The 24,120-nt window shown below is 46.0% G+C and overlaps 1 protein-coding gene across 1 annotated transcript in view; it reads left to right on the top strand.

Moving 5' to 3' along the window:
- Adgrb3 (adhesion G protein-coupled receptor B3) overlaps positions 1 to 24,120 on the top strand; it is a 541,106-nt gene that overhangs the window by 190,266 nt on the left and 326,720 nt on the right. Inside the window, exons 6-8 of the mRNA XM_042668573.1 lie at positions 6,281 to 6,445; positions 7,384 to 7,548; positions 23,815 to 23,916. Coding sequence (XP_042524507.1) covers positions 6,281 to 6,445; positions 7,384 to 7,548; positions 23,815 to 23,916 — 432 coding nt within the window. The remainder of the gene's footprint in view (positions 1 to 6,280; positions 6,446 to 7,383; positions 7,549 to 23,814; positions 23,917 to 24,120) is intronic.

Here is a 24,120-nt window from a genome sequence, read left to right as displayed (position 1 = left end):
CTGATCACTGGCTTTCCTCTTGCTTCTAGACACAGCCATTCCGTTTTCTATTCCTAACACCACCACCACCACCCCCTGCCCTCTTGTAGAATGGCTCTGAATGCAATGGGCATTTGGAGTTTTCAAATTGAAAAATAGCACACAAAAATCATACCAGCAGCATGTATTTCTGACAAATGAAGAAGAGTTGAAAAGTCCCAAGGAAGTGTTCGCTCTAACCTGCTTAGCGTAGAAGAAACTGCATGTTATGGTGCAGCGTGTGCAAGTGGTGCCTTCCGGTTTGCTCTCCATTTTCCTGCTCGATCCTTAGTTTTAGGAATTCCTTGCCCACACTGGTGTAGTACTTCACTGTGCGCTGTTTCCTGCCCACTGTGTGCAGTTTGCAGATGTCCCCACTCTGCGGTTCGAGGCAGTCACATTCAGACATTTTGATTTTCCTGTCTTTGGAGCTTGGGGTCTAGTCTAAAACTTCTTGCCCATTCTAATGATCTGAACGTTCCCTACTTTTTCTTAGTAGTTTTATTGTTTTTGTTTTCTTCTTGTTGTATCTTTTTGTAATCACAGTCTTGTGCCTGCTAGGCAAGCACTCTTTCCTGTGTAAATCCTGTCCTCAGGCCTTTTGCTTTACTTACAGTTTTGGTTATGTATTTCTTTTTTTCTAGATAGGAATTTGTCTTTTGCTCAGGGTTGGTCTTGAACTGCCAGTGTCTTATCTCTGCCATCTGAGTAGCTGAGATTACAGATTAGTACCTCCATATATGGCCATTTTGTTTATTTTTGAGACAGAGCCTTACAATGTATTCTGGGTTGACCTTGAACTTCTAGTCCTCCGGTCTCAGCTTCTCAGTTACTGAAATTAAAGACAAGCAAGCAACACCATATTCAACAGCTTTAAGTCTCACATTAAAAATTTTAATATATTTGGAGTTGACTTTGGCAAATGATGAGAAGTAAGAGTCTGATTTCATTCTTCTGTGTGTGAATATAGTTTTTCCAGAACTATTTATTGAAAAGGCTGTCCTTTCTGGAATTCACGTTCTTGAATTCTTAGTTGGCCATAGATCTGTGGGTTTACTTCTGGGAGTTCTGTCCTGTCCTCTGCAGTGGATGAGGGGGTGGCTTTCTTGCCTCTTGATTCCTACAGGTCAGCACTGTACTGGAACTCACCTGAGCAATGCCACCTGCTTTGTTCTTTTTGCTCAATATTGCTTTGAGTACTGAGAGTACCTACAACTCAACATTAACGGTGTTTCTTCCTATTCTGTGAAAAATTCCATTAGTGTTTTTAATAGTTTGTATTGAATTTGTAGGTTACCTTGGGTTTTATGTATATTTGTCATAATAATGATTCTTTCACTCCATGAATTCTGGATGTCCCTCCATTCTGTGTCTTTCACAAGTATGCTACTGTTCTCATTGTAAAGATCTTTTGCCTCTTCAGTTAAATTTATCCTAGGGTTTTTGTTGTTATTGTTGATGTTGTTTGGTAGCTATTAGAAATAGAATTGCTCTCTTGATTTCTTGTTCAGATACTTTGGTATTGGTATGTAACAGCACTAAGGATTTTTACCTGATGTGTTTGCATCCTAACAACTTTTCTGAATTAGTTATTTCCATTAGGATTTCAGCTATTGCCCGTGAGGTTTTCTGTATCTAAGATCATCTTCAGATGATGCCCTGGCTAGGCCAGAGCTCTGCAACTTCACCACCTCCTCATCTTGGCAGTTCCTCATTTGTTTGGCAAACTCAAGTGATATCATCTTGTCTTTTATTACTAGAGAATTTTTGTTCTTGATCCAATGGCATTACTTGTTATTGGTCTGTTCAGATTTTCTATTTCCTCATGACTCACACATGGAAAGATGTTTGTGTCCAGGGATTTGTCCATGTGTCCATGTGTCATGAGGTTTGTCAACATATGATTCTTAATAACTTCCAATGTCCCCTCTAATGTCTCCCATTTGGTCTCTGATTTCATTGATTTGAGTCTTCTTTATCATCTAGCTAATGGTTTGTCTATTTTGTTTGTCTTTTTAAGGAACCAAATCTTTGCTTTTTGTATTGTCTTTGACATTGTATATTGCTTTTTAGTCTCTTTAAATAAAATAATGCATTGTTTTTCTGACTTTTTTTCTTCTACTAAATTTGATTTTGGCTTGTTCTCATTTCTTTGGAGTCTTGGGATGTGGTGATAGGCTGTCTGCTCCAGATGGATCCTCTGCCATTTATGTATAGGCATTGATTTCTGTAAACTTCTTCGGTCTTGTCTTTTATGAAATGTAGGCTGTACCTCCAATTCCATTTGTTTCAAGAATATTTTAAGATCTTTCTTATTCCTTAGTCCATTGGCTTTTCAAAAGTAAGGGGTTTAATTTCTATCTGTTGGTATAATTTCCAATGCTGGGTGGCTTTATAAATCAATGGTTTCTAGTTATTACATTGTAGGTAGACAAGATATTCATAGCTCAACACAGCTTGAATTCTTGAGCTTTGTCTGGTGACATATGCTGTTCTAGAGCTTACTCTCTGAGCAGAGGAGGGTGCGTTTTCTGCAGCAGAGGATCAAACGCTCCGGGGCGCATAGCACATAGCTGTCTGTTGTTTCTATGTGGCCCAGGGTACAAATTAACACAGCTGTTTCTTGTTAATTTTCCAAAAATAATGGTGTTGAAGTTCCCAACTCTTACTGTATTTGAATTCACCTCCTTTATGCCTATAATATTTAGCATTGGTTTGGGTGGTCTGATATTGGATAAATATTCAGAATTGCTATTTCTTCTTGCTGATAGATCCCTTAATCATTGTACAGGACCTTCTTTATTAATTTTGCTGCTTCCAGTTTGGAAGCTGTCTTATTTGACGTAACCATGGCTGCTTCCACTTTCTTTTGGATTCCTATGTCATTTTCAGTCTATGTAAATTCTTGGAGTTGTAGTTAGTTTACTGTAAACAAGTAGTCAAGTCTCTGAATTTGTTTTAAACCACAGACGCACAATTTGCAACAAATTGTTTAATCCTACAGTCTGTACTATATCTAAAACAATATCATAAAACCTGACACCTTGGTTTCTGTGCTGAATATCTTTCCCTATTTATTTGAACACATAATAGTTCAGTAAACCTATCTACTCTTTACCTACCTTATTAAGCAAAAGGAGTCAACCTGATTCTATTTTTCTTCACACCCTCCCTGCAGCTTATCATCTGTGCATCTAGAGAGCAACACAAATTCATCTTCCTGTTTCTAAAACAATAGTAGCTTCCACTGCCCAAGTTGACAGCAACATGGAATCCTAGTTTTTCACAGTATCCTGGCCCCTGCACAAAGCACTGAATACACAACAGCAAGATTGTTTTCAAATAAATGTAAAAGGATAAACTATGTCATTTTTCTGCATTAAAACCCTCTTGTAGAGCTACGTCTCCTTTGTTACACAAGGTCAGTAGAATCCTATAATTTCTTTTGCATACCATCTGATCCCATCCTTCCAGTGTCCCCAGCTTTCTCTCTTTCCCCAGACACACACAGCTTGCTAGATCTCAGCATTTGCCCAGAGCTGCATATGAGTGATTCCTCTGCTTGCTTTTCCTAGCAATCTGGGATTCAGGTACAAGGCCTGCTGGAGCTGACATCCTTTTATCTCCTTCATCTCACTGTCTTCCTGTTGTCTGCAGTTAATGCTCAATAAAATGACTTTCCAATTTTCAATTTTAAGTACAATAGCAAAAAATATCACCCACCAGATGCATCTTCAGTTTTATTAATTTTTTATGTAGTTGACTGTAAACAAAACTTCATATCCCAAATATTTCCATGATGTCCCAGTGGTATTTAATATCAAATTATACTCAGAAGCCAAATATCAATTTATTGTTGAGCTTCAGACAAGATGTAAAATATATACATTATCAAAAAGGATTGAACAACGAATACTACAGATATATGAATTAAAGTCCTTATATTTTTGTTTCACTGATGGTGAAGCAAAGTTATCTCTCAGGAAAAAGCCTAATAAGTAAAACATGGGTTTTTTTCCCTCATTTTTCCCTAATCTCATTTCAGCAGTCCTTTCTCATCCTTATAAAACTACAAACTGCCAAGCTGTCCTTTCTCCAGAATCCACATTGGGTTTGTGCATTTCCTCAACCTGCCCTCCCTTAGCCAGTGCATGTTACTTCTACACTTGTGACAAATCAGAGGTAAAATACATTGCAACCCAAAACATTCAAGGACATAACACAGTTCCTTCCTTCTTTTATCAACTTAGATTAGGCTGGCATCATTTAATTTATCTGCACATTGCTTTTTGAATGCTTTCAGTATATACATGCTTGCACATTTCTTTGCCAACTATTTTGTGATGTTCAGGGTATGAATCTCATTGTTGCAAACCCTTCTCATATGTCTTAGAATAGCAAAGTTTTGTAATGTAGGCTTTATTATGAGACTTATCTTTGAAAAGAAAAGTTGCACTTCTATTCAGTAAGTTGATGGTTTATAATGTTCTACTAATTTACTAGAACTTTTTCTGTCTGGTACATATGCTACACTGGCTACAGATTTTATCAGATATTTTTAATAAAGTCAGATGCTAAAATTACATGAATGCAATGATCAAAGTGGCATTTTGTGATTTTTAATCTCAGAGAAGGTTTATTAAGTACAGCTAGATAGCTATTAAACAACCTACCATGTAATAGCTACACACAAAGCTTTGAAATTAGGTTGAAAGTCTTTCCTCAGATTCTGCCAGCCTCTGCTTTGCTTGGACAGGGTTTTTAGTTGTTGTGTTGTTTTATAGCAGCATTAGCTTATGTCAGAACTTTGGAGTATGGTAAATTCTCTTTTACCTATGATCAAACATCCTTTCTACCATGGAAAATCTTTGGGAAAGCTAAGATGACTACGTTCAAGTGCTTTCATAACACATGTGAGGTTGGTTGCTCTTAGCAGGTGTTCATTGCGTCCTTCGCTCACTTCTGTTTGTAGCCTTGGCCTTTGGTGGTGGTCATCTCCTTTGTCTGAACTATTTGATCTCACTTTATTCTCATGCTATCTGCTCCCCAAACAGATTTTCTCTGTCCATAAAGCCCTGAACACTGCCTGTGACATGTGTTTGCTCTTGAGAGTGGTGGTTCTCACCTCTAATCCCTGTTCTCAAGAGGCTAAGCCAGGAGGATTGTGCATTCAAGGCCAGCTTGGGCTAAGGTGATCCTGTCTCTACACGATTAGACACAAAATATGTTTTTAGCTTTGACCTTTCTCTTACCACCTGATGTCCTTAATATTACGATCTTGAAGTTGGAACTTGTGTCTACTTTCCTTTATTTTTAATTAACATGCATCACCATGTCTTCTAACGATCAGGTTATCAAAATCATTTGATTAAATGAGTGATGGTTAAGTGAATCTGTAAAAACAAGCAAGGCTCCACAGCCTTGTGAACTGCTGTGATCAGCACTGTGAGTGGGTCCGTCACTTGATCACCGACTTTGTTTCTTGAGACCATTCTTTTGGAGTTTCCCCTCCATCCTTCCTCGGTAGCTTTCCAATCTCACCAGATATCCCGGCCCTGCCTCAGACCTTTTCCTCTCTACCCACTACTAGACGTGATCATGGACTCATGCATTAAGACATGTCCTGGCTCCTTAATGAGTACAGCGGCCAAAATTCTCAATGAAGCCAACCAAAGCCCTTCGATGCTGGGCCTCTCTGGAGTCCACTGGCGCTGGCCTTCCTTCCATCCCTGCATGTGCTCCTGCTTCCTCAGCAGCAAGCCTTGTCTCTCAGTTTTCCCGGTGTTCGCCATGATTGCTGAAACCTCACTTCGTGAGGGAAAGCACTCAGCTCTTCTGAGCTCTTCTCTCACAGTGTTCTGAAATCAATCTTGGCAACACACTCTATAATTGGCTTGTTTAGCATGTAACTAACTTATTTTTAGGGATTCCTTTTCTCAAATGTAACTTCTCTGTTGAACTGCTCAGTATTTAATTTACTGTCCAATGTTCTAAGGCCTAGCTCAAGGGCGTGTACATTTAAAATGCTGAATTTTCTTTTTGAAAAAAAGAAGTGAATCAAAACAGATACTGTGGGTACTAAAAAAAATAGGTGTGAGAAAGCAGGTGGCAGTAATTCGGGGAGCAGTAGTAAAATCTCATGCCAGGGTGACCTGGCAGTTTTCAATTGTGAATCTGTTGACAGGTTCACTGCAAAGGTGACCTTACCTCGTGCTGTAGAACTGCACTGAATGACTCTCTCCCTCTCTCTCTCCCTGGGTAGTCGATGGACAGTGGCAGGAGTGGAGTTCATGGAGCCAGTGCTCTGTCACGTGCTCGAACGGGACGCAGCAGAGAAGCCGGCAGTGCACAGCCGCGGCTCACGGGGGCTCCGAGTGCCGAGGGCCCTGGGCCGAGAGCAGAGAGTGCTCCAACCCAGAGTGCACAGGTGAGGCTGGGCCTGCGGGGTGAGGGGACGAGGGCGCCACCAGACGCGCCACAGTCATGGAGTAAGGTGTGTGTGTGGGGGGGGGTGTGTGGGGTGTGTATGTGCATGTGTGTGTGTGTGTGTGTAGGTGTGGGTGTGTGTATAAGCGACGGGGGTTGTACCAAGCCCGTTCTATACACCATAGTCGGGAGTTGAGGAGACTCAGCGATGAACAGAGTTAATGGGCGCTGAACTTGCCTGAGAGGAAAGAACTGGAGAGCGGCTGTGCACAGCCATCCACGGGCCGAGAAGGACTCGGAACATCACCCTCGGGACCCGCGGACCAAAGATGAAGGGACGGACAGCGGGCAGGCCTCGGGCTGACCCCGTGTGTGGCAGGCGCTTCCCGGTGGCAGTGGGCGGGTCTCATGCTGACCCCCTGTGGCAGGCGCTTCCGGGGTGGCAGCGGGCGGGCCTCGGGCTGACCCCGTGTGTGGCAGGCGCTTCCGGGTGGCAGTGGGCGGGTCTCATGCTGACCCCCTGTGGCAGGCACTTCCGGGGTGGCAGCGGGCGGGTCTCAGGCTGACCCCGTGTGTGGCAGGCGCTTCCGGTTGGCAGTGGGCGGGTCTCAGGCTGACCCCGTGTGTGGCAGGCGCTTCCGGGTGGCAGTGGGCGGGTCTCAGGCTGACCCCGTGTGTGGCAGGCGCTTCCGGTTGGCAGTGGGCGGGTCTCAGGCTGACCCTGTGTGTGGCAGGCGCTTCCGGGGTGGCAGTGGGCGGGTCTCGGGCTGACCCCGTGTGTGGCAGGCGCTTCCGGGGTGGCAGTGGGCGGGTCTCGGGCTGACCCCGTGTGTGGCAGGCGCTTCCGGGGTGGCAGTGGGCGGGTCTCGGGCTGACCCCGTGTGTGGCAGGCGCTTCCGGGGACGGCGTGCTCCACTGACCATGACCCCTGTCTTTCAGCCAATGGCCAGTGGAACCAGTGGGGTCACTGGAGCGGGTGCTCCAGGTCCTGCGACGGCGGCTGGGAGCGAAGGGTCCGGACCTGCCAGGGGGCCGCGGTCACGGGGCAGCAGTGCGACGGCGCGGGGGAAGAAGTGCGGCGCTGCAGTGAGCAGAGGTGCCCGGGTAAGAAAGAGGCTCCGGGTCAGAGGCGCCCGGGTAAGAAAGAGGCTCCGGGTCAGAGGCGCCCGGGTAAGAAAGAGGCTCCGGGTCAGAGGCGCCCGGGTAAGAAAGAGGCTCCGGGTCAGAGGCGCCCGGGTAAGAAAGAGGCTCCGGGTCAGAGGCGCCCGGGTAAGAAAGAGGCTCCGGGTCAGAGGCGCCCGGGTCAGAGGCGCCCGGGTCAGAGGCGCCCGGGTCAGAAAGAGGCTCCGAGGTCAGAGGCGCCTGGGTCAGAGGCGCCTGGGTCAGAGGCGCCCGGGTCAGAGGCGCCCGGGTGGGTCAGACCGCAGGGGCCGCGCAGACCTGTGGCCCCGGACAGTCATCCACACAGCCACAGGACAGCATCAGGTAACCTAGAAGAGAAAACAACGCTGTGGAAATCCGAACACTAATTAATTAATCTCACCTTAAAGAATGACCTGGAACTCTCCATTTATGTTCCTTTCCACTTTTTCCACTCTAAAAGAAAATTCAAACAAGAAACATTTTTAAAACAAAAGTAGCTACTCTTGATTACTAATGAAAGACATGAAATAATGCTGCATTAGAAGATTTTACATATAGGGGCTGGGGGTTTAGCCCAGCGGAAGGGCGCCCGCCTGGCCCTGGGTTCGGTCCTCAGCCCTGGGGAAAAAAAAAAAAGAAGATTTTACACATAGCACTATAAAGAATGCAAGATTAGAAATGGTCAGACTATAGTGAACAGATTTCTATGATGTGGAAGACAGATTTCTTCTTAAACACATGCATACTCCAAGCTGGGTCCCAGTGGCTCACACCTGTAGTCCTAGCTACTTGGGAGGCTGAGATTTGAGGATCAGGTTTCAATGATAGCCTGAACACAAAAGTCAGTGAGACTCCTATCTCCAGTTAGCAAAGAATAAGCCAGATGTTGAGGTGTGGCTCATGGAGTAGAATGCCAGCTTTGTGCAGAAAAGCCAAGCAAGATCATGAAGCCTTGAGCTCAGACCCTAGTACTTACAGTAAAAAGAAATATGCATGCTGTGAAATATTCATGACACACAGAAAATTCAGTAATTGTAATTTTAGTATAATACCATAACCAAAAATGCTATGAACATACTAAATGGATAGCAGGATGAGCTCTTAAGATTTCATAAGGAGATGTAGACACATGGGCTGCATTTAGTAGATCTGAGCTCTGTGGTCCAGGCTGCATCTCCTTGGCTGTCCAGATGCATGGGTAATAGGAGACACAGCTGCCTGCACATCCGTGAGGCCCCTTTCTAGTTCAGAAGCCAGATACTCCTGCCTCTAACATGACCATATCCATTTATAGAAACTAGGTTATTCTAAGAGGCACTCAGAAATCAAAACTTTGTCATTGTGCATAATCAGAATTCTAAAAATGCTTCCCAGTTCAGCAGCAAGAATACCAACAGCAGCTGGACTCTAGGAGGAGCTACGAGTCAGCAGATTTTCTTTGAGCTTGAGCTCTACAATTAAGTTTATTAATTCTCCAGGCCATGTGAATTGAGAGTGGTGAGAAATAAGCAGCATGTAGAGTTTGAGTGAGTGGGAAACCAGTGCAGGTATCACGATGAAATCCCTGTGCTGCTCCACAAAAATGAACAAGTGTCAAGCAAAAACATGTATTTTTTTCAAGAGAGACATTTCCTGATAACAGTAAAGTATGATTAAACAAGACCCTTTTAAGATTTGAAGTATTTAAAACACTCCTATCTCCTAAGGTTCTTCCACATTCTAAAATCCTGCTTCATGTGCACAGGTGAAGATAGCCCAAGTGCAATCACACTTACGAAGACTGCCACCTGCTGTTTGAAAAACAACTTACAAATCTGCTTACCAGAAAGAACATGTGCCGCCTTTCCAGCTAAGCCTGTCTGTGGGCTTTTATGATTTAAGACAGGTTAAAAGTGATCACATAAAACTGAAAACATTTCTTACATTAGACCGATGTTTGGGGGGTAGTATCAACATATTTATTTTCCCCTTTCCAAAAATGTGATTTGAAAAGGACCAATAATTATTTTGAAGATAAAAATTGTCTCATAATGAAACTAAATTCTTGAATTAGCACAGATACATTACAGAATACTGCTTATGCAAGGGCAGACTTCTGAATGTGTTATTATCTGACACTTTTACATTAACATGGATTGTGTTAGCCACCACAGCCCTGGCTACCTATTCCAATGCCTGACAGCACAGAATAGAATCCTGACTGACAGTAGCGGAGGTTGAACTCAGAGTTGGTATGCTGCTCCTTAGCTTTTTCGCTCTAGTGCAGCTCTGCCAACTGAGTTCTACACTGAGTTCTAAGCCTGATTTTCTTTTCTGTAGTTTCTGCATAGTACTTTAGTGAGTAGCAGGGTAGAGTTCCTAATTTCAACCATTAACTTGCTTCAGATTTACTCATTAACAATATAACTCAGAAAGCTTGCAAATTACCACAATATTTACTAAGGCATTTTCCTTTTTTTGTCAATAACAAAGCCTCAGCATATGTTTCCTTTAAAACATTATTTTTCTTCTAGTATTATTTTTAGTCCTGTTCATTCTTAATTTTTCTTGCAGTTTCTGGGTGCATCTACTATTTATTTTTATGCCTCACTTAATTTTAATGCAACATAAGAGACCCACTCATGTCAAAGAGAAATAAAATATACCTACCTCTTTGTTCTCATAATTAATGAAAAATGATTAATTATCTAGATTTACTCATGAGCTGATATAATGTCTATTAGAAATGAAAACTAAATAAAACTTCTCAAGATATGATTTCTTATTTGGGGTAAAGGGATAAAAAGGATATTGAAATAGCATCATTGACACAAATAAGATTCCTTTTGTCTTCATGAGAAAAGAGAATGAGAGAGGGATGAAAAATTTATTTTTAAGAACACTGCTAGTTGGAAAATAGAATAGCTAAAGGGAAGATAATTAAGTGCCCAATTTTTAAAGTGGTCAAGCTCACTAAATAATGGTCACATTAATCTCAATTCCGTTGCTCACCCTGAGGCTGTGGCAGTTAAAACAGTTGGACGGTAATAATTTTTACTGGTTTTGTGAAATCGCCACAATGTGAAGCATACTATTTTAAAATTATTTTTCCTGGTTAAAATTATTTAGTAAGCAAGTGTCACTGTTGGCTGGGCTCACATTCACTCTGCCTCCCTGGACTTCCCTGTCTGCACCCAGGGACACACTTGCTGTTTACACACCTCTCTAAGATCTATCACTCTCTAGTCATTAATTGCTAAGTTGGAATTGACCACTTCCAGGTAAATATTACATTTGATTTATAAATAACATTTCTCTTCTTGGAACCACAGTTGCTTTGTCTGCAAATGTTAAGTAAATTCTGCTGGCTGAGCCACTTAGGAAAACCTGCAAAGTAAGATTGCCACATCATGCATGTGCCAAGCAGTGGCAGCCTGGTCCGAGGATGTAGCGACGGTTCTGACTTTTATGTCTAAATGTACACCCGTGGAGGACAGCAGTGCTGTTGGGAATCCAAGTTACGTCTTTTACACTCTAGTACTTTGATGTCAGGATGTGGTACACTGTAATCTAGTAAATGTGATACACACACACACACACACACACACACACATTCATGCACACTGAAATCTCAAGACAAATGGCATTTAAGAGCTCTCCATCTCTGTGTGATGCCTTTCAAACAGCTTCATTTCTAGATACCAACAGAGACTTCAGCTTATTTCTGAGTAATTTGCTTTTCTGTTTCCTTGGTAGTAAGAATCACAAAGCTTGCTTCCTTTATATTCCTACTCTTCTCATTCTCCAAAACAATGATTCCCAAATTTCATTCTGCTTCAAAATCATCGCAAGTGCTTGCGGGAATGCCCTCCTGGCCAGATCCTTCATTACTCTGGTTCTGTTGATTTAGTTGGGGGCCACAAATCTTCGTGTCTCACAGGCTGCCAATGATGGCCATGGGGGTGATGTGTAGACCCTACATGGGGTTGTCATGACCTATCGAAGTGAAACAACACAACGAATAGTAACAACGATGTGATCAAATAAACCAGGAAGTGGAAGGAGCCAGGATCTGCCCGTGGAAGCTGACACCCTGCTTAGTAGGATAGTAAAGTTTTATTTTAGTTGTGGTTCTTTGCAAATGAAAAGGCACTGCCCCCCCCTCCCACCATGGCCATCGAAATAGAGATGGTCTGGTCCATGTCTTTGTGAAGAACTGTGTCAAGCAAAATGACCTCTCTTCCCAGCTGGGGAAGGAGAGGGGGTTGTTGACTAGTTGGGAATCAAGGGTGGTTAGCTATGTTCCAGCAATGCCCAGCTCTGCAGTTCACACTTGTCCTGTTGCACAGAAGCAGGGGAAGCAGATCTGTGGTCCTGTTGCCACAAGCAGCACCTCTCTCCTGGCAGGAGCTCCTTGTCACAGAGTGCTCCCCGCATGGTGCTAGTGCTGTGCCCATATGCGGAGTACCACCAGCATGGTGCTAGTGCTGTGCCCATGTGCAGAGTGCTCCCAGCATGGTGCTAGTGCTGTGCCCATGTGCAAAGTACCCCCAGCACAGTGCTAGTGCTCTGCCCATGTGCAGAGTACCACCAGCATGGTGCTAGTGCTGTGCCCATGTGCAGAGTGCTCCCAGGATGGTGCTAGTGCTATGCCCATGTGCAGAGTACCACCAGCATGGTGCTAGTGCTGTGCCCATGTGCAAAGTACCCCCAGCACAGTGCTAGTGCTATGCCCATGTGCAGAGTACCACCAGCATGATGCTAGTGCTGTGCCCATGTGCAGAGTGCTCCCAGGATGGTGCTAGTGCTATGCCCATGTGCAGAGTACCCCCAGCACTGTGCTAGTGCTGTGCCCATGTGCAGAGTGCTCCCAGCATGGTGGTAGTACTGTGCCCACATGGAGAATGTTCCACACCATCTGTAGTGTGAAGGCAGGGTGTGGGGAAAGTTGGAGGTCTTGGTGCACATGGATTTTCTTGCACATCAGGTCCTAGGTAGAGTACTTGGGGTAGGTCATCTCCAGTGAAAATGTTTTCTTTGTTAGAGACAAGTGTGATAAGTGTGTGTGTGTGTGTGTGTGTGTGTGTGTGAACTCAGGACCTCGGGCTCTCATTTTGTTCTGTGTGTGTGCACACACGCACGTGTGTGCCAGCCCTGGTGTTTGAACTCAGCTCTCTCTGAGTTGTTTTGCTTAAAGTTAGCACTCTGCCAGTTGAGCCACAGCTCCACTTCTGGCTATCTTTGGTAGTTAAGTGGAAATAAGCATGTCATGGACTTTCCTGCCTGGACTGGCTTTGAACCATGATCCTCCAGTCTCAGCCTCCTGAGTAGCTAGGATTCCAAGTGTGAGCCACGCTCACTTAACTTTTTGCCCAAGGCTGGCACTCTACCACTGAGACCTCCAGTTCCAGTTCTATGCAGGTTAGTTAGAGGTAAGTTTCTCATGATCCTTTCTGTCTAGGCTGGCTTCGCACCTGCATCCTCAGATCTTGGCTTCTGGAGGAACTAGGATCACAAGCATAAGCTGCAAGCACCCCCCCCCCCCCGCAAGTGTAAGAATTATGCACACTACTGCATGTCAAGGGTGAACTTACCATTAGAAATTCAGATGTGTCCAATGAAATGTTCATTGTTAAATCTCACACGGATCCACACTGAACTATTTGCCTGCAGTAGACATCAGCTTCACCTTTTTTATTCCAAATCACCAAGTCCATCTTAGCTCATGCTTTTCAAAGCTCCTGCCATTCCGTTAGAGTCACGATGATTTCTGTGGTCAGGTGGCAATCCAGAAGCTTTGTGAGGAAGTGTTGGCTTCTGCAGAGTTTTTACAGTTCCAGCTTGTCTTCAGCAGATATGCTTTGAACATTATAAACAATGTCACAGTGCGCTGTTCATACCGGTTCACCTCCGATCAATGAGCCCAGCATCGACAGCAGGTGGCACCACGTAGTGAGTTTATTTTTGTATTGAATGTTCTCAGATATCTTCTGAAAACAAATCATTTCAGATGTTCTGTACAGATGGGGCATATCAAGAACCCCCCCCCCCCAAGGGAGGGAGGGTGTGTGTCAGCCCAGCTTAGCCAATATTGACATTGGAGAGCACACAGCCCGCCCCTAAGAGCATTGCCCAACCCGGTCTTTGGTTCCAGAGCAAGGCCTCAGAGTCTTCAGGGCTGAACTTCAGAGGCTGAAGCAGGTTCTGCATGACCGGGTGGACAGGCAGTGCAGCCTGTGCCGTACGCAGGCCTGTTGCTGTGGAGATAGTTGTTTTCACAGTTTTTCTGATCAGATTGCTCATCAGATGAGAGAATTCTCACAGCTTCTGTCATGACAAAAATTTCAAAAGGAAATTTCATAGTAACCTAATACCCGACTTTGTCTAATTTAGAAATATTGGCAACATGTGGGTTATTTTTCAATTGAGAAGAAAAGTAGAGAAACATTCCTATTGTGATTTCTTCCTTTTATCTCACTTTATAAAATGAACAATACATTTCAGGAACTATGCATCAATTTTTTAAATTATGGAAGTAAAAATACAATTTAATTAATGCAACCCATTTTTGTCTTCAGCAATCTCTGAGATAGTAAAGGTGAATGTTAACCTGTGGCGTTTCTCACTGCACACCACAAGCCGTGGATCACCTGCCTCCCCCGCACTCTTCTCTGTCTGCAGCGTGCATCCCCTGTGTGCAGACACCATGACCGCCATCTTCCCATGTGAGAGGGGCCGAGTACCTTCCCTACACTGCCCACTCAGCCTGGGCCCCTGCCCTGGGCCCCCCTCCCTCCCTCCACCGCCCCATTCCTCTCCTCGTGCCACTTCCTAGAGAGGGCTCTGTGGATCATGCGACATGTACTGTGGAGCCTGGCAGTGCTTAGGCTTTGCTTAGAGGCCTTCCATACAGGAGGGAGTCATGTCTGGCCTGTGCCATTGCTTCTGGGATGAATCATAAAACATGGTAGCCGATGGCAGTTATGAAGCAGCAGTGTGTGTACCCTTTGTCTCTCCAGCCACATGTTCTACCACTGCATGGCTTGTCTGATGATTGTCCCTGAATGATTCAGTGGCCTTCATCATGTGACAAATGTACAGGAATCCTTCATAGCCTGGATCCTAAGATTCCCCCTGCCTCCCAGTGGTCTTCTGGGATAGAAGGACAGGTTCCACATGCAGCACATGCCTGCAACAGTGCGTAACAACAGAGCAGACCCACCTCTGGCTGGGTTTTATGCCATCGTTTCCGGACGCGGCTGTCTGCAGGCTGTCAGCCTGTGTCCCTCTTCTCCCTGATAGCGGAGGATCTCAAGGAGACACCCCTGGTCTTGCCTCCTTCCTCTCACCGTCAAACTCCAACGAAGCGGCCTGCTGCTCTCGCTGTGTATTCTCACGAGTGCTCCAGTCAGCTCCGCTCACCTCACTGAAAGCCTCACACCCAAACTCCATGCCACAGCTAGACGGACACAGCCGGTGACAGGGTCCTGTGAACATTGCATTCTGTGTCATAGGTGTGATCACGTGCTCGTAAAAGTCTGCCCTGACTAAGATAGGAGTGCCAACACTTTAGGATCGTTTCCTCTTTCAAATTTCTGGGTGTATTTTTTTAATTGGATGAATTTTTCAAATCACATATACCTTTTAATTGGCACCTATAATTTGGAGCATTATCTTTCTTTGAGATAGTTGATGTATTAGATTTAAGTAAAATATGTAAGTTTCTGTAAGTGTCTTTACTGTCCTCAAATCTCAGTCCTAATGACTGCATTGCCAGGAGAGACCAGATGAACCTGTCTTGCTGGGATAGGTCTCTGATTTGTTCACGATGATGATGCTGGAGCCTCAGGCAGACAGACAGGGACGGACGGATGTCCTCCTGCAGCCAGTCATCTCCACCCTCATGGAGACATCTTCTGCCATGTCCACACCTCCCCACCCACCTCTTCCCTATCACTGTCCACCCCTCCAACCCACCCCTGTCCCCACCACCATCCACCCCTCCCGCACACCCGTCCCCACCACCGTCCACCCCTCCCACCAACCCTGTTCCTACCACCATCCACCCCTCCCACCAACCCTGTTCCCATCACCATCCACCTCCCCCATCCACCCCTGTTCCCATCACCGTCCACCCCTCCCGCTGACCTCTGTCCCCACCACCACCCACCCCTCCCCCCACTCCTGTCCTCATCACCGTCTACCCCTCCCACCCACCCCTGTCCCCATCACCATCCATCCCACCCACCCCTGTCCCCATCCCTATCCACCCCTCCCACTCACCCCTGTCCCCATCACCTTCCACCCACCTGCCGCTCCCTGGGTCCCCAGGTCATCATCGTCCACCTATGGTCCTGCTGAAGAAGGCCAAGGATTACTGTTCTCCTTGGAAGCTCCTAAAATAATACACAAAGGGATGTAAATGAACCTTCAAGCCTGCTCTTGAGTAGCTCCCACTGATCAAGGCACTGGTGGGGCCCAGCTGTAATCACAGCTCTGCAGGAGGCTGGAATCAGGCTTGGAGCCAGCCCAAGCAGACAAAGCCCCAGACTCTTATCTCTACTTAGCCAACAAAAAGTCAGAAGTGGAGTGTGGCTTACGTGGTAGAGTACCAGTCTTGGGCAACAGAAGCTAACAAGAACACGAGGGCCTGAGTTCAAGCCTCAGAACTGTCACTAGTTAACTAAATAACTAGACAAATAACGTTCTTGGCAGTTACTTGGGATTATTTTTCAAAATTGAATTTTGCTATTCTTTCAATGAACTTTCTAAGAGGCTGCAAAACATAGTAATTCCTGATTTGCCAGCAGGTAAAATCTCAATGTAAGGTCATGAATAGCACACACTTTTGTCTCTTCCTGCATTTCAGCTCTCCAGTTTAGAATCAATTTCTCTTTAATGATGAAATTCTAGCATATGAGGTAAAAACTAATTTTCCACATCAAATTGATTTAAGCCCTGTATAATTTCTGCTATTTTTAAGAGACAGAAAATCAGTTTGAATAGACAGATTAACAGCTAATCACTAGGTAATTGCTACCTTGTTTTAAGGGAGCTTGCTAACTGCATACTTGTGACTTCAAGTATAGTTGTATTTTCCAAATGAGTTTTTACATCCTTGTGCTAGGGAGAGCAGTGAGCTCTCCGGGCTGAGGAACAGGGCTGCGATTGCTTTTTGCTAAGATAAAAATACAGGAGTCTTGCCTATTGCCGGACAATAATTGGTTTTGTTGGCACACAGAGAGTGGCCTGAGCCTAAATGCAAATTTTCTAATTTACAAAATACACGTAGGCAACGTTAAATGGGAAAATTTTTAACACAGGTCTGTGTCTGTCTGTCTGTCTGTCTCTGTCTGTCTCTGTCCCTCGTTCCTCTTCCATTGTCGTATCTCGCCTGAGCTTTGGCTCCGTGTGTCAGCTATGTGTTGATGTGGCCCCAGGTGTGGCATGTGTCAAAGGTGAGACTGTTACACACTCACCTCCCTGCAGTGGTGGTGGTGGTGGTGGTGCTCAGGATGGAAGTTCTGGACATTCTGTCCATCATCCAGGCCTCAGGCCTCCACTGGGCCATGGGAGTGAGCCTGCTCTGCCTCTTCACGGATCAGGCTCTGTCACTCCCTCGCCTCCGCCCGGGCCTCTCCCTCCCCCCTCATTTTCCTCCCCTCCCTCCTCCAAAGTGGAGGCAGGGCATCCACACACATTGTCTCCTGTGCCCTCAGAATACATTCAAGACTCTCACTGTCCTCCTCACCATCCAGTGCCACACTCTCCGGTTCCTTGAATGTGTCCTGTTCCCTTTGCCCCATGACCTTCAGAAAGCTGCTCTGTGGCTCACTCGCCCCTTCCTCACTCCTGTAGACACCCTTTTTAAATCCTTCGCTGGCCACTTTTCCCACAACACCCCCAGAACAGCCGGTGTACCCCTCGCCTAGGGCCTACCATACCTTCTCCAGCCCTTTTGTGTGTAATTTTTAACCGAGACCAGGACTTCATAGGTCCATGATTAGTATTTATTAAATGAATGAGTTCTAGAAGTCTCTCTAAGAAGAATCCAGAGAGATTCCCAATACTGAGGACTCCATAACCTGAAATAGAAGAAAATTCTAAATTACTATTTCAATGACTAGTCTATTTTACTTTTTGATATAAGCATAAAGAGACATATTAACTTTTTAACTTATTCTTGATTAATTTTATAGGCATCATTTTCAAAGAATGTCAAATCATCTTAGATAAAAAGTTTGGTTTGTCATTACTACTAAAAAGCAGGAGGCCCCAGGCCGGGTGGCGATTTCTATCTGACTCAGCTTGCCATCTTTGTACTTTATCACTTGTGTGCTGGCAGTCTGTCTCCAAGAACAACAGTGGCTCTAAGGCTTCATGGATGATCTCCTTGGTTTAGAAACATTATTGGTTTGGCTTGGTTTGGCGTTGCTTTGTGTGACTGCAGAGAGGTTGGCATCACTTTGCACATGCAGGCGTGGTTGGGAAAGTACTCGGCGGAGCTCCGCCCTCCACCAGCACTGCAATGTGGTAGGCCTCCCAGAGGCCACACGGTCACAGCCATGATCTGGCCACGTCTGCTGTACCCTTCCACGGCATGTTGATAGTCAACAGCTGATACCTGGAAGACGCTTTTGACCTAACTTTGTGTGTAGCTACAGTGGTGAAACTCTGCTTGAGACGGGCTGACTACTGTGAGCCCATCACACATACGTACACACACATGCATACTCACAGGTTCACACATGTGCACACACATACACTTGTGGAGAGATACATGTATATACATGTTCACGCATGCACAGACACACACACACACAAAGATCCTTGCCCTTAGAATCATCTTCATTCTCCCTGATCTCCCTCTTGAGAATGCCCAAAATTGAAAAATGGGCCCTCACTTGTGGAGTATTCCATTATAAGAAATCTGAAATAAGGCCGGGCGCTGGTGGCTCACGCCTGTAATCCTAGCTACTCTGGAGGCTGAGATCTGAGGATCGCGGTTCAAAGCCAGCCCGGGCAGGAGAGACCGCAAGACTCCTATCTCCAATAAACCACCAGAAAACCGGAAGTGGCGCTGTAGCTCAAGTGGTAGAGCGCTCGCCTTGAGCTGAAGAGCTGAGGGACAGCGCCCAGGCCCAGAGTTCAGGCCCCACGACCAACAAAAAAAAAAAAAGAAATCTGAAATAGACATTCTGCATGATAGTGCATAAGGAAGAGAGCTGATTTTCTAGACAGAGCAAACACATAAAATCATGCTGGTGATGGGCAGGGTTTTAGAGAATGGAGGAGGGGTCTTAGAGAATGGAACAGTGGATAAGCATGAGGCAGCAGGCACCCGGGCAGAGCAGGAGGGCAGTGGGGCGGGGGTGAGGAGGATCGAGCTGAGTGTGGTGCTGATGAAACCCAAGGCACAGCCCATCCTAAGCAGAAAACATCATGCTTACAGGAGAGGAAGACTTTTTTTTTTCCACCCAAGTAATATGCCTTGAGAAGCAAGCAGGCCCTAAACCTGCCTGGCAGGCGGGGTGAGAGTGCCCAGCCCATGTGCGGCCAGTCATTCCCCCGGTGCCCCTGGCGCCCCCTGCTGGTGGGCATGGCCAGGCCAGGCCTGGGACTATGCACGGGTCCCCAGGGGCAGGTACGCCTGGAACGCACGTGCAAGGAAACCAGACACTCTGTGTGACAGTCATACTCTCGGGTTTCTTGCAAGACGGAGGCAGGACACAGCAGAGCCTACAGCACCAGGCTTTGCACAGGCATTTCAAACCTCACTGAGGGGACAGGAGACAGTTTGAGTTTAAAAACGTGGAGTTTTCTGGACGAGTACAGGAGACTTCTCTACCACTATGGCATTGCAGCCCACTATAGCTGCCTGGGAGCCTCGCTTTGTCTCAGGAACCGAAGAAGGAAGAGAAGTTCTTTATTCAGAAGCAAAGGATCTTGCTTGAAAGTCAGTGCCACTCTGTGTGTCTGTGTGTGTTTCCCTGAGTGTATCTGTGTCAATGTGTATCCATGTGTGTTTGTGTGTGCCTGTGTGTCCATTTGTATACACGTATATCTGTATATATGTCCATGTGTGTATCTGTGTGTTCATGTGTCTATGTGAGTGTTCTCAAATGCTTTGGAGTCTATGGGTTCCTATGCTCAGGCTGTGCTTTTTTGATTGGTTGCTCCTATTATAATGAGGTGATCTGATTGGTTGCTCCTGTTATACTGAGGTATTTTGGAAGGTAACACTTTATTGGTTGGGTCCTACAGCATTCCGACTGGCTGGAGATTCCTAACCTGGCTGTCCTTCCCAATCTTCCCATCCTCCCCACAGGGTCATGGATGGACAGTTTTGGGAGCCTGTACTGGGCTGGGGAGGGACAGACAGAAAGTTCTGAACCAATACCTCTTCTGCGTCTGGTCATTTGGTAGGCCAAGGTGTTGTCCAGGGGGAGGGGGCCTCACTTTTATACCTGGTCACTTCTTGTTTTGCATCTGTTTTCTCCCTTTGACTGAAAGATCCTGAGAAAAGAGTTGGAGTTGATTCTCTCCACCACAGGCTAGGCAGGAGCATGAAGGAAGCCATACATGTTTCAAGGAGGCCAGGGTGAAGCCTGGGTCAGAAACTCTTGGAAGATTGAGAGGAGATGAGCGGCAGGTGGAGCAGATCGCTTCAGGTGTAGGGATGGGCTGATGTTACCATCAGACCTGAGACAGGAGGAGAGGATGGGTGAGGCACGAGTCCATGAGAGCGGAGTGCAGGCAGGGTCACATGAAGGTTTCCATGGAGCAGCCATGTGTATGTAAATGCCAAATGCCACCCAGCATTCAGCTTTGCTATTCCAAGACCCAAGAAAGGCATCTGAAAGAAACCCACATGTGTTCCTAGTGTATATCTGGAAACAAACAGAGGAGGAGGTGTAGCTAGTATCTCTATTGTGTACCTGGAGACAGAGACAGGGAGGAGGTTCAGCTACAGTGACTCTAGTGTGCATCTGGAGACAGAGGCAGGGAAGGAGGTGCAGCTACAGTGTCTCTAATATATATCTGCAGACAGGCAGGAGAGGAGGTGCAGCTACAGCTCTCTAATATGTATCTGGAGACAGGCAGGAAAAGAGGTGCAGCTACAGTGTCTCTAGTGTACATCTAGAGAAAGGCAGGGAAGGAGATGCAGTTACAGCGTCTCTAGTGTGCATCTGGAGACAGGCAGGGAAGGAGATGCAGCCATAGTGTCTCCAGTGTGTAGCTGGAGACAGGCAGGGAAGGAGATGCAGTTATAGTATCTCTAGTGTGCATCTGGAGACAGGCAGGGGAGGAGGTGCAGCTACAGTATGACAAGTGAACACCTGCGTCCAGACTCAGCTCACCGCAGCCCTGCTCCTCCAGCAGGGCTGACGTTTGCCTGTCTCCACTGCTTGTATTTCCTGGCATGGTGAGCATCTCCTGCTTCCTCAGGGCCTATCCCCCTCCCTGACCTGCCTGGTGGCCTTGCCCTTTCTTCCTGATCCTGTCACTTGGGCTCTTCAGCACCACTCCCTGAGCCTCTGTGGTCACCTGGGGAGAAGCCAGTGAAGGCTGCAGAGCCGGCCACGTGGCTTCCCCAAGGTGGAACAGGCGGTAGCCAGTGCCAGCTGCCCGGCTCGCATGAGGGGGAGCATGAGGTTCCCATGCTTTGCTTGAGGTAGCCACCATAGACTTTACTTCAGTCTCTACTGAGATCTAGGGCATCCAGAGAGACTTCCCTGACATTGCCCACGTTGTGCATACTGTGTCAATAGTTCTGTTTTGTTGCTTTGTGCTTTGACTCACGAGGTATCTGCCATTTCCAGTCTAGTGACAAAACCTGTCCTGACCCCTGGAGGGTTTCTTGTCCTCACAGCAGTCTTTTCTTGTGTGGTGACCAACCAGGCTCCTCTGAGGGGCTGGGGAGCAGGGCATAGCCCCAGAATGGGGGTGGACACAGTGACCTGGCCAGGTGTCCCTCATCTGCACTGTGTTCTCCTCTGGGTTTAACATATAATAAAGGTTTCTGTCATCTGAAACAGTAAATGTTTACTCTCCTCCCTGCCCCTGCTTTCCTATGTTGTGGGAAAGAACCATCTCTAAGTCTTAGCTGGGAGCACTTAGTTGGTCTGCAGTTGCCCAGCAGCTGGGCAGCACTAGCAGGATGACACCGATGTGGCCACCGATGTTTCAGCTGTCCGAGGGCAGAGTGTCTAACACAAGGATGAGTTAAAGTATGGTGATGTCGTACAGGACCCTAGACAGTAAAAGCCCTCAGGACCAGCAGATACTTAGGACAGAATGGCTTCCTAAGACTTACCTTTCAAGAAGGGAAGAGTTCAGTGTGAAGAGCTCTCAGGAGAAGCCCATGAGTGAAGATGGAGGCTGAGCACAGTAGGGAGAAAAGGACACCATGTGCAAATGAGACTGGCGATGGCCCAACCCACTGTGGGACCATCCCTAAGCCCAGCCTCCAAGAGTTGGGACAGAGCCAGAGTGTGCTCATGAGAACCTGGAAGAAATAGGTACAGATGTGCACTCGGACAGAGGAGATTGTCCTGGACAACTTAAGATGACAGGAGAGATGCGGGAAGTCACTTCCATGACCCAGACCTGCACAGAGCTGGCTGCTCACCACCAGCAAGAACCTTTGCCTGCAGGTCTCAGTATCCTGTCAGAGAGAGATGAGCTGGGATCCGCAAGATGACACCCATGGCTCTGAAATGCTCCGTCCTCAAAGCCCCGGGCTCAAACACTCATTGTTGAGGCAATTACAACAGTGTGCAGTGTCAGGACTGAATGTAGCCAGTTACATTCTTCACATATGGGTAACTGTATCTCAGTTGTCTAAGTTGGCAAAATCTGAAGAGGAATTGGTGCCAGTAGATCATCACATATTTAAATAGAATAATATTTGAAAAGGAAGGCATTTCTCTGAGAAAGCCTCACACATCTATCTATTCAGACATCATCATCCTCCTCCTCATCATCATCATTATCATCATCATTTGAGGTTCAGGCATCCAAGCTAGGGCCTTCCCTGCTGGGCTACATGTCATTTCTGATGTAATTCTGTCATCATTGCTCATTACCTTTTAGGTCCTCCTCTATCTAGGCACTTATGTAACCATACAAATATTCATTTGCTCATTTGTTTATTCAGATACACTATTAAGAATAATTGTTAGCGTGCACCTGTAATCCTAGCTGCTCAGGAAGCTGAGATCAAAGCCAGCCTGGGCAGGAAAGTCCATGAAACTCTTATCTCCAATTAAGCACCAAAAATAAAAAATAAGCTAGAAGTGGAGCCATGGCTCCACTCAAGGAGCTGTACAAGTAGTAGAGTGTTAACCTTAAGTAAAAAAGCTCAGGGACAGTGCCCTGGCCCAGAATTCAAGAACCGGGACTGGCACACACATACAACCCAAGAATGGTTGTTACAGATAATAAAAAGACTTTGTATGTATGCACATATGTTTGCATGTACACAGAGGCACAGATATGAGTATATACAGGTACGAATATACATGTACATAGACTTTACATATTCTTAACATGTATTAATCTGATATGACTTTGTTTTCATTAGAAATCCTTTATTGTTTAAAATTCTTAAATATCAAGAATATTGGAAGGACTTCTTTGGTGTGCCTTGTGTTTATAGGCAATTCCAAATGACTATTGTATTTTATTTTTTTTTAATTATTGTTAACTGCACAAAGGGGTAAATGCCGACTCAGCACGTCAGTCCACTAGGACGGCATATCTTGATTGTCACCACCTCTGCCCTCGTTCTCCCCTTCAGCCCATCCCAAATTACCTTAATAAAAACAAGCCACTGAGACCATTTGTAGACAGCAATGTGCAACCTGTGGACTCTTGCTTCTGAGAATGTCACTAACATTTCAGTAAATAATATACTTCAAAAAAGATAGAAGAGCCAGGCAGATCTCAGGATGACAGCTTAAAGCCAGCCTGGGCTGAAAAGTCTCTGAGACTCATTTTCAACTAACCATCATGAACATGGAGCTATGGCTCAAGTAGTAGAACTCCAGCCTTGAGTGAAAAAGCCATGTGAAAGCAGGAAGCCCTGAGCTGAAGCCCCAATGCAAGGACACACACATATACCATGTGCACACACACAGGCACATATGCACACGCACAAGAGCTCTGCAGTTTGAGGTGTATTTGTGGAGTGTTGATTTAGGAAAATAAATCCTGCTGACATTCGGTGTGTGTTTTAAATTGCAGCACCTTACGAAATCTGCCCAGAGGACTATCTGATCTCCATGGTGTGGAGGCGGACCCCAGCAGGAGACCTGGCATTCAATCAGTGTCCGCTGAACGCAACAGGTACAGTGGAACCGAGCCCACGGAGAGCCTGGCTTCCCCATGCTCCCTCTGACCATAGCCATGCACACATCTGTCCTATAAGCAGCGGATGAAGCATGTCATAAACAGCCTCGCAAGTCGAGCCTAGGAAGAGAATCGGAAAAGATCACCGATGCCATGATTTCTCAATGTGATTCATGCACCTTATAAAAATAGTTGAAACAG

The sequence above is a fragment of the Dipodomys spectabilis genome, unplaced genomic scaffold, assembly GCF_019054845.1.
Source record: "Dipodomys spectabilis isolate Male_0828 unplaced genomic scaffold, ASM1905484v1 ptg000457l, whole genome shotgun sequence".
Taxonomy (NCBI): Eukaryota; Metazoa; Chordata; class Mammalia; order Rodentia; family Heteromyidae; genus Dipodomys; species Dipodomys spectabilis.
Note: the sequence above shows the minus strand (reverse complement) of the source record. Positions and strands in the feature narration are given on the sequence as shown.